At 32.5% G+C, this 11,759-nt stretch overlaps 1 protein-coding gene across 1 annotated transcript; it reads right to left on the bottom strand.

Annotated features, from left to right (window-relative positions):
• Positions 1-4,216: 4,216 nt before the first annotated feature.
• On the bottom strand, positions 4,217-11,438 carry LOC145270459 (uncharacterized). Its single transcript, XM_080126094.1, has 2 exons — positions 7,882-11,438; positions 4,217-4,706 (listed from the first exon to the last, which is right to left on the bottom strand). The coding sequence occupies exon 1, from the start codon at positions 11,272-11,274 to the stop codon at positions 10,138-10,140; it is 1,137 nt and encodes a 378-aa protein (XP_079982220.1). The 5' UTR covers positions 11,275-11,438; the 3' UTR covers positions 4,217-4,706; positions 7,882-10,137.
• Between the last annotated feature and the right edge of the window lie 321 nt (positions 11,439-11,759).

The following is an 11,759-nucleotide window of genomic DNA, read 5'->3' as shown; positions in this document are numbered from 1 at the left end:
CACTCCAAAAAAACTTTACCAAGTTCACAAACGACTGGGGATGTCAACATGTTTAAACAACCCTCGCTACTCCCAAAGGAATGGAGCTACAAACCTTAGATGGCCTGATCTTGAACCAGAAGGCCCAACAACGACTCACGCACTGCCTATCACATAAAGCTAAAGAGCTAGAACCACTCGAAAATGATACACCAATATGGGTCAGAAGTTTCAACCTCCCAAACCAAAAAGGCATTGTTGTTGAAACAGTAAACACACCACGTTGTTATATTCTACAGACCAAAGCAGAAGGGGCAATAATCCTAGACAATCAACGACACATCATACCCAAACCACCACAAGTAGTTGAGGCTCACAAATTGGAATCCCATGAAGACAGTCACCCACCAAGGGAAGAACCCGTCAGAACAGCATACCCCATCCTCATCTCTGAAGACTACACAACAACCAGATCTAGACGTCAGCCAATACCACCTATCAAGCTAGACCTATATATATATATATAAGAAATGTTTTAATAGATATTATATCAAAAAAAAGAGAGATATCATATACTGAAACAAATCAAACATTATTAAATGGAAAAAGGGACATTTTATGTTACTTGCATCGATGGGAGTTACTCCCCTTTGTTCAATGTTTAAAATGTAAACTCGCGGACATGAACGTGAATAAACAAGACTCGGTCGGTCGACCATTTTGGGTCTCAATGATTTATCTTGACCTGTTGTTAATGATAGAAACGTTACACTTGTTGTGTGGCGTGCTTAACTTGCCTCGTATATATACTTTTCCACTAACACTATATACTCAGGGATGGCTTCCCGCTTGTGCAACAAATCTTTTTGAGGAATCTGGCTTTAATGATTGATATTTTGCAAGAAATGTCATTACACAGTAATACTCTCCATGCAAGAAGCAAAACTTTGTTTCGAGAAGAAAACCTCATAAAAATATTTATCAAAGCATTGGAATTGCTGAAAGATAATGTAGGTAAACATGAAAAGCAAATTGATGAGAAAGAGTTGCTTCTGATGAGTTCAAAGCCATTCACTTCACTGACAATAGACGATTTCTCTGCCTCGTCAAAAGCTACTGAAAGCAGTAATAGATAACATGAAGAAAAAGTCATTGTTGATGAACATCTTAAAGCAACAGTGATCAAGAAAACTTTGTTAAACTTTTAAACTTGATTGTTGATGAACATCTTAAAGCAACAGTGATCAAGAAAACATTATTGAACTTTTCAACTTGATTGTTCTATTAAGTTTTATTTAATATATATTCTTCAGTAATACTACAGAGGTCAAGATGAATATTTTTATCTTTTCTCGCAAATTAAAACAAGAATGGAGTAAGTAAAATAAAATATTTGGTTCTCTATAAGATTTTAAGTTTACATAATTTTTATATGTATGCATATGTATATATTTTATATATGTATGCATATGTATATATTTTAATCTTTGTTTTTATTTTATAAAATATTGCAACAATAGGTAAAACTTTTTCTGAAGCAGTGTTACAAAGCACGTGTGAGAAAATCAGCAGCAGCAATAGGATAGCTGGCTTTTGAAGATATTAGCTGCAGCAGACCTTAAAGCATGTATGCAAATTAGCAAATGTGCACGAGATTGCATCAGAAGGAGAGAAAAATACGCTTTGTTATCATTAAAAAAGATTGTTGTCGCTTTTAAGGCAAAGCTAATAAAAATGATTTGTTCTCAATGGCCTTTTAGCCTGTTTTTCAGAGACTACATTTCAATTTTTTGTTCTCTCTCAGTGGAGGAGAAATCCTTCACGACAGAGATATTTTCCCCCTTTTCTCCACGGTAAAAAAAACGACCCTGGTGTCTAAATCGGTCCCGTTGGGAGGCATTGTAAATAGGTACTATATTTAATGTAACAAAGTTTTAATATTACAAAAGTAACTGAGAAAAGTAACAAAATTCCCAGGACATCTCTCCTCTAATTTATTATAAAATGTCCTGGAAATGTCTCTTCTGATTATTATAAGATGCACTGGAAAATGTCGCTGCTGATTATTCTTTGTTGGTTTGTTTACGTGTGTCCCCACGAGGGCAGAATTAGACATGAGGTCGGTTTCAAATTTTGGGAGAAACTAGCTCCTCAAAAGGGGCACTCTGGTCAGTAACAAAAATAAAATTGTATCAGAAATTAAGGATTTCTTCTCCATTAACCGAGACCAGAAAAAAGGGGGGGGGGTAAAGTCACTGGAATGCTGAGACTGATACTACACTCATAAATTCATGTTGAAGTAATGGTTGCCTAATACTTAACCGTGTTAATATTTTTTAAGTATTAATTTCGAAAACCTGTTGAAAAAGTTTATGATTTAAACATTACTTTATTCCCTGTATATTTTTACAGTCGGGTGGGGGATACGAAATCAGTCGTGGAAATGGCTGACACCATTTACGCATTAAACATTATTTTATTTCATCTATATTTTAACAGGTGAGTGGGGGATAGGAAATCAGTCCCGGAAATGGCTACAACCATTTACGTTTTAGACATTACTTTATTTAATGTATATTTTTACAGTGGGGTTGGGATATGAAGTCAGTCCCGGAAATGGCTGAAAAAGTTTACGATTTAGACATTACATTTCATCGTTTTTCATAATTTTTGGATATGTTATTAATTTCGACAATAATTTTTCATAATTTTATCCTAACCCACATTATCATTCCCTCTCCTTACTAAAATAATGACTGATGTATTGCCTGGGCTGATTATTTAATTACAAACACACCAATAAATTCCAGGTATTCTCATAGTATATATATTCCACCTATCTTATCCAATCCCGGGTGACGCTGTGTATTCTTCTAATATATATCTTCCACCTATCTCATTTGATCCCAGGCTATGCTGGGTATTCTGATACTATATGTTTTTCACCTATCGCATTCAATCTTGTACGACACTGGGTATTCTGCTAGTACATATTTGCACTTTTCTCATACAATCCCAAGACTGACTTCATGTCCGCCACATCACTGTTAAAAATATCTATGAAATAAATTAATGTTTTAATCATAAACTGTTTAAGCCATTTCCTAGACTGACATATCCCAAACCCACTGTTAAAAATATACATGAAATAAAGTAATGTTTAAGATGTAATCGGTTTATTGGAGAGTACCCTATCAGTGGCATCCATGCGTCTGTGAATCCATTAGTCTAGGGGCTCAAAAATGCCAAAATGACACATTTGCCCCATAACCTTTGATCCATGCATTAGATTTTTTTAATCTTGGCCAAAATGTGGAGCCCATTGTTCTTAATATAAATCCAGTATGGGTAACCCTGGCAAAAATTTGGTTTGTGTCCCCGGGGACTTTCAGTGCTAAAAACGCCTCTTTTTGTGGCTCTATTTTCTTATTTCTTACCAAAAACTTATGTCTATATTTGTTTTTTTTCACGATGGTTGTTAAGTGTTGAGACATTATGTTGAACAAAGATGGCGAAGAAGCAGTATAGTACGATTCTGAGTGTAATTACCAGTAACAAAGATGTCGGCGAACTGATTGAATCCAAAATTCAACAATTTTATAGTAACTTTAGAAGCTTTTCATTGGTTACTCACCATGTCTTGTGGTTATAAAACCGATCGTCAAAATAATTGGTTTCATCTCTCCCATCACGAGTAAAAAACATTTCACACACACCCTTTATGGATATAATGGAAAAATCCTTTCGGATTCAATTTTTGTTTGACTTGAGAAAAGGAAAGAAAAAATAAATAAAAAGAAAAATAAAACTGAACAAATAAAAACAAACCAATAAAATAATTTTTTTTGTTTTGGAGGACTTTGTCTTTATTCTCATTGGTCAAAAAGAATTATTAATATATTGGGATAATGTGTGTAAAATGAATTATTAATATATTGGTATAATGTGTGTAAAATGAATTAATAATATATTGGTATAATGTGTGTAAAATGAATTAATAATATATTGGTATAATGTGTGTAAAAAGAATTATTAATATATTGGTATAATGTGTGCAAAAAGAATTATTAATATATTGGTATAATGTGTGCAAAAAGAATTATTAATATATTGTTATAATGTGTGCAAAAAGAATTATTAATATATTGGTATAATGTGTGCAAAAAGAATTATTAATATATTGTTATAATGTGTGCAAAAAGAATTATTAATATATTGGTATAATGTGTGCAAAAAGAATTATTAATATATTGGTATAATGTGTGCAAAAAGAATTATTAATATATTGGTATAATGTGTGCAAAAAGAATTATTAATATATTGGTATAATGTGTGCAAAAAGAATTATTAATATATTGGTATAATGTGTGCAAAAAGAATTATTAATATATTGGTATAATGTGTGTAAAAAGCAGCCATGTTTTTGTAAATCACATTAACTTTTTTATAAATATAAAAATACACACTTTTTAAATGTATATATATATAAACATACAAAGAGAATCCTATTTTAATATATATAAACATTCAATAAAAAAATTCACAAATATGCATAAAAAATTTTTTTCACAAAAACTGCAAACATTATGTTAGATATTAGTTGGTTAATTTGGTTAGTAAGATAGAAATGGTCGCAGTTTAACCCCGTGTCTGGGGAATTTACAATTTATTTATTTTTTGTAGAGGGAGCGGTGATCTCGACTGTTCATGCTTCTCTTTTTGGGTTTCTGAAAAGAGATTTATTCATAATTAGATTCCAAAAAGTCCGGTTATAAAATGTTTAATTTTATTCTTTTTATAGGTTTAGTGAAAATGTCGGCTATATTATTCTCAGATGTCACATAACTAAGAGTAATAATTTATTTTTACTTATTTCATTCCGTATAAAATGATATCTTATATAAATATGCTTCGACCTTTGATGGATCATAGAATTATTTGCTAATAAGATACTGGTCTGGTTGTCATAATGGATTACTATAGGCTTTTTACTTAGATCTGGTTTTAAAATAAATTTTAGAAGGCCATTTAAAATATTTTAGTTAATTTTTTCTTCACATCTTTTAAAGTGTTGTCACAGATTGAGACGAGTAACCCAAAAAAAAAATCAACAATTCATTACCTACATTTTTGGTATACATTCACGCGTCTACAGGACGTTGCTTGAATTTCTGTTCTTTTAAATAATTATGGAGTGTTAAATTCCAATTGTGAGCACTTTATTTTAGTCCATTACCTACATTTTTGGTATACATTAGGCACCGCCAAAACTGGGGGGGGGGGAGCAGGTCAGTACTTTTTGACGGACCGTCTTTTTAAAAATCTACCAAAAATCAGGTAATTATCCGATCAATACGAAATATTCAGCGATTATTAGGAGAAGAATGAACTTTATAACAGTGTACTTATTTTTTATAAACGATATTTATATATATATATATATTTATTTTTCTTACAAACCCACAACCCCCCTTGTTTTGAAGTGGGAACAAATATGCTTAGAATAATCATCTGAAACTGAACAAAACATATTGTGTCGTTGTAAGGGACAGAATTATAGATTTAAAAAAAAAACTTGTTTGCATACCTTATTTTGACGTCTGAATATCAGAACTTCGATTGTGTTTAATTATCCCGCTGTTGAGTTTTGAAGTGTGAAATTCGGTGAATATGTTAAGTAAAATAATTAATTTAAGTTAAGCAAAACAAAAACAAATTTTTTAAATATTTATACGAAAAAAGCCATTTTAAAATTTTTGATAAATAAATTAACAATTTTTTTTTAGCGAGCCGAATAATGCATGACCATTATTAAACAGGGCATGCTTTGAATAATCGATAAAAAAAAAAATTCGATAAATATTGTGCATTTTGTGTTAAAAATAGCATCATTTTTTTCGATCCCGTTTGAAAACGTTTGCCGCCTTTCGACTACGGTGGACAAAACGCGCTGAAATAATTTTTTTTATTATGCTTTAAATTGCCCCCCCCCCATTTTGGGGAGGCTGGCCCCCACACACATACACATTAAAAACCAAACTCATACAAATGGTCACCCATCTGGTACTGGCCAGCCTCAGCTTAATAATACATTGAAATTTTCGTCACTGAAAAATAAGGTTTTTTTGCCGGTTTGGTCTTCCATAGTTTTCTTATAAAACGCAAACGTAAACAGAGTCGATCTAGACTCTACATGGACGCGAAATATCTGGTTAGCTATATAAATAAGTGGAATTATTTGAAATTCAGGTACTTATATTATAATATTTTTGCATATTCTCTTAGAAAATCATCCTAAATCTTAGTTAGACAATAAATAAATGAATTATTTCAAAACCCTTTTTTTTTTAATATTTAAGTACGTTTTTTGTGCAAGACAAAAATGTCAATTGTTAACTTTTTGGGAAAATTTAACATTTAAAATTTAATTAAAAATAGTAGAAAAAGTTTTACATTATTCTGTTTTCTATATGATAAAATTCAGGGTTTTATCTTTCTGGAAAAAAAAAAGTTACTCAGAAATAATGGATTTTAATAAATGTGATTTAGTTTTAAAAAACAAAAACAACTTGATTTTGCGGCCATTTTTGGCGGTGCCTAGTGTACATTCATGCGTCTACAGGACGTTTCTTGAATTTCTGTTGTATTAAATATTTACGGAGTGTTAAATTCCAATTGTGAGCACTTTGTTTTAGTCCATATAACGATTTATTCAGTTTCCATACACATTTTTTATTTTTCATTTTAAATCCCTCTGGAGGGTAAATATAGATTTCGCAGTCAATCAGAGCATTTAAATAAGCATTTTTTTTACATCCATTTGATGTATCCTTAAATTATACTGTCGGTAAGTTGTAATAACATTCTAATTGTCATTAAATTTGTCGTTGGTGAAAATGTTGCAAAATATTCCACTCCAGATATTTGTGAAAAACCTTTTGCAACAAATCTTGCTTTAAAATTTTCACTGCCAGAAGTTGAGATTTTTTTGGGAAACCCCCCAGCACGAAGTAATTGTATTATTATCTGTTGGTTTTGCCACTATTTCGTATGTGTTATTATAAATTTCTGGTGCGCTTTTCAATGAGTAACAGTAATCCACGGTGTAGTCTTGTATCTTTTCAATTTTTAGAAGTCTGGCCTTTTTCGCTCACTTATCATGTATCAACGTGTCTGGTTAATATTTTCGTTAGTAGTTCTGTAATTGTCGTCGTTATTAATATTTTCATTGTGATTGATTAAGATGCTAGGTAATATTTCTTTGTTTTTCATCCACTGGATCGCCATTTTTTAAATTCAATGAATCACTGAAGTTTACACATCTAACCCTTTTTTTATGGCATTTTGGGTTGGAAAGTAGATTAAATATGCTGGACTGCTTTTATCGTAACCTACGAAATATCTTTTTCGCTTTTCATATTTAGTTTAATGGTATTTTCTATAAAATCTGAACCAAATATATGCATTCAGTTCATTTGGGGTTTTACACCGCAAAACGCTTCATACTGTATATTGGCTAATCTTCTATTGAACAGTCTATTTCTAATATATGCTGCTGCTGCTGCCATTAAAGCGTATGTCCATAAACTATGCGCTAATTCGGATTCGATAAGTAGTCATCTTGTCATCTCAAAAAGGGTTCGCCATGCCCTTTCAACTGTGCCATTTTGGAAGAGGGAATACGACGCAGATTTCTTGTATTTAATACAGTGGTTAATTAATAGAAGTTCAAAGTCTTTACTAGTAAATTCAGTCCCATTGTCTGAGCAAATACATTTTACCGAGCTGTACAGGGCAATATCAACTAAATATTTCTTAGTGGCGAGGATAGTGTCGAATTTATTTTTTAGAAAATAAACTATAATTAAACCGGAAAAATCATCAATAAAGTTCAAAACATACCTTAGATTATTTCACGCCATCGGGCTGATTGGACCTGCAAGTCACAATGCACAAGTGAGAGAATTTTCATAGCTTTTTTATCTGGCGTTCGGCTTATATCTTTTGTCATTTTCCACTGTGCACACACATCACAATTTGGGAGATCGTCTGAAGGTATTATTTTCATGCCTTCGACTACATTTGGTATTTTTTTTTTAATATCAGCTGTATTGCAGTGTCCTAGAATTTTATGCCAGGTTTTCAAGTCGTGACAGGCAGTTTCTGAGGGAACCATACCTTTTAATAATATAGTCGGCCATTTTCTTTAATGTCAAATACAGTTCCAGTAGGGTTAATCCATTTTGAGTTGTTTTGTCCAAACTTTATATTTGCGCCTTGTTTAATGGTAGCCTGCATGGAAAATATGTCTTGCTTAAATGTAGGTATGAACAGAACATTTTTAGAATACAGTTACAGATTTCGCATTTATTTATTATTTTTAGGGATATTTTAGCATCACCTCTTTCTAAGACTATATCATTTATTTGACTACAGTCGGCAAGTTCGACAAAATGACTTTGTGGATTAAAGTTTGAATCAAAATTAATAAAACCAGATTCAGTCTACAAGAAGATTTTTACCGTTTGTGGTATTGTCAAAGTTATATGTGAATAGAAATGTATGTTCTTCGTCAAAGTTCTCAACGTTTTTTACGGAGTCCATTTTAGAGTGTTTGTATCGGCATTGGAAACTTTTGTGGTTGGGTCATCTGCCATTATAGCAGATAATTTTATTCTTTTTCTTGGGATAATTACTTTTGGGGAAAACGTTACGGTGAGTTGCGTAATTTGGTGGTGTCTGCTTTCGAGAAGCATTTTTGAACTTCATAATATTGCTGGAGTTATTATTGTCCACGAGCATTCGATTAGTCTCTTTGTAACTGCGCAAAGCCACTTTAAATTCACTGAAATTTATGGGTTTCTTTTTGCGTTAAAACAGTTGTAAATGGTTTAAAATCGGTTGGAAGTCCATTGAGGGTCATTGATATCAACAAGCTATCGCTTATTATTTCAACTGAGAGTTTTAAGGCATTGGCGGTTGTTTCTGCCCTTATAACGTAGTCGGTAATAGTTCCATCCTCGTTACATTTCAGAAACGTTAGTTCTGTATATAGTGATATAATTTTCGGTTTCCCTTTTGATAAATAATGTTCTCTTAATATGTTCAATGTTTTCCGTCCATCATCCAAGGCATCTCTTATAATCAGAGACAGACTTCTATCGTCTACGCATTGAATCAGTTCTACAAAAAAAGTTGCGTTTTTTTAAAGAAATTAGGGGTCGTTAGGATTCTGTGTTGTTTACATAGTTTCCGAATCCTTAGATACCCCAGACATTTTACCTGCCACAATTCGAATTTAGATTCCGAAAAATCAAAGACGATAACTGAGCACAAAACCTGTTTAGTGTTGAGACATTATGTTGAAGAGAGATAGCGACGAAGCAGTGTAGTACGATCCTGAGTGTAATTACCAGTAACAAAGATGTCGGCGAACTGATTGAATCCAAAATTCGACAATTTTTTATAGTAACTTTAGAAGCTTTTCATTGGTTGCTCACCATGACTTGTGGTTATAAAAACGATCGTCGAAATCATTGGTTTCATCTCCTCCATCCGGAGTAAAAAAAAAAACATTTCACAGTGGTTAACTCAAATTTACATGTGTTAAGGCCTAAATCTGAACTGTTATCCCTTTACACTGGGATTCGGCGTCCCCAGGGACTCAAAAGAAGTCAAAATGCCCAAAATTACACTTTTTTACCCCATAGCGTTTGATCCATCCGTTAGATTTTCCTGAAACTTGGCCAAAATGTGGAAGATATTGTTCTTAATATGAATTCATTATGAATGACCCTGGCAAAATTTTGGTTCGCATTCCTCTGGGATTTTTAGGGCTAAAAATGTATTTTTGGAGCTCTTTTTTCATATTACTCAAGAACTTGATATGTACAGCTATATAGTAGTTTTCCATGGTGCTGAATTAAAATATACATGTCTTAAGGAAAGAAACTGCATCGGTTGTCCGTTTTCACTGGGATTCCGCATTACGAGGAGCTGAAAGGGGTCAAAAATGCCCCAAAATTGCACAAAAATTACACTTTTTACTCCATAACTTCTGATTGGTGTGGCTTTAATGAAACAATCAGTTCAGGTAAGAATGCCAAGAAGCAATAAATTATATATGAAAAATGCTGCTGTGGACCGAACAAAAAGAACTCATGCTTCACAAGAATTTGGTTTCTCTCCCGTATGTGTTTTCATATGATTCAACAAAGTAAACTTCTGTGCAAAAGAGGAACCACATACTTCACAAGAATGTGGTTTCTCTCCCGTATGGGTTTTCATATGATTCAACAAAGTAAACTTCTGTGCAAAAGAGGAACCACATACTTCACAAGAATGTGGTTTCTTTCCCGTGTGTGATTTCATATGATGCAACAAATTTGACTTCCATGTAAAACAAGAACCACATACTTCACAAGAATGTGGTTTCTCTCCCGTATGGGTTTTAATATGATTCAACAAGCCTGACTTCAATGCAAAGAAAGAACCACATACTTTACAAGAATATGGTTTCTCTCCCGTATGTGTTGGCATATGACGCAACAAAGCTGACTTCTGTGCAAAAGAAGAACCACATATTTCACAAGAATGTGGTTTCTCTCCCGTGTGTGTTTTCATGTGACGCAACAAGTTTGACTTATCTGCAAAAGAATACCCACATACTTCACAAGAATGTGGTTTCTCACCCGTATGTGTTTTCATATGACGCAACAAATATGACTTTTCTGCATAAGAAGAACCACAAACTTCACAAGAATGTGGTTTCTCTTTCGTATGTGTTTTCATGTGACGCAACAAGTGTGACTTATCTGCAAAAGAATAACCACATACTTCACAAGAATGTGGTTTCTCACCCGTATGCGTTTTCATATGACGCAACAAGTTTGACTTATCTGCAAAAGAAGAACCACACACTTCACAAGAATGTGGTTTATCTCCCGTATGTGTTTTCATGTGACACAACAAGTTTGACGTATATGCAAAAGAAGAACCACACACTTCACATGAATATGGTTTCTCTCCCGTATGTGTTTTCATATGACTGAACAAAGCTGACTTCCATGCAAAAGAAGAACAACATACTTCACAAGAATATGGTTTCTCTCCCGTATGTGTTTTCATATGACTGAACAAAGCTGACTTCTGTGCAAAAGAGGAACCACATACTTCACATGAATATGGTTTCTCTCCCGTGTGTGTTTTCATGTGACGCAACAAGCTTGACGTATATGCAAAAGAAGAACCACATACTTCACAAGAATGTGGTTTCTCTCTCATGTTTGATTGCATCTTATTCAACAAGGATATATTAACGTTATTGTATTATTATATACACGCTAATAAATTTCAACTTTCGAGGATTTTATGAATGTATTTTGAATTATTTTCAAACTTTTTCAATCACCAATGAAGAAAAGTCCTTCTCATCCATTAATGAATTTCTTTTCATTGTTAAAATTCTGAAAATACACAATAAATTTCAAAAAATATAATTAATGTTGTAAAATTTAATTTATTATGTAAGTTTTTATTAAAAATATTCACAATATTTATTATTAATTAAATTCAAAATAAAATGAGTATAGTTTTATGCAATATTGATTAACAAAATTAACTTGTTTCTATTGTCAATTATTAAACTAAAATTTTTAACACTTTTCAGTTTAGATTAGTCATATTATTTCATTCTTCAAAATACTGTTCTCATCTCGTAACATTAGCGAAGTTTGCATTAAAATCCTATGTCACTTGAAATTTTTGTTTTTAATCTTACT

Source organism: Euprymna scolopes, chromosome 46 (genome assembly GCF_053919585.1).
Source record: "Euprymna scolopes isolate OS-2025 chromosome 46, ASM5391958v1, whole genome shotgun sequence".
Taxonomy (NCBI): domain Eukaryota; kingdom Metazoa; phylum Mollusca; class Cephalopoda; order Sepiida; family Sepiolidae; genus Euprymna; species Euprymna scolopes.
Note: the sequence above shows the minus strand (reverse complement) of the source record. Positions and strands in the feature narration are given on the sequence as shown.

Coding starts and splice junctions, on each gene's coding strand:
- LOC145270459 (XM_080126094.1), bottom strand. CDS start 11,274: ATGCAATCAAACATGAGAGAGAAACCACATTCTTGTGAAGTATGTGGT.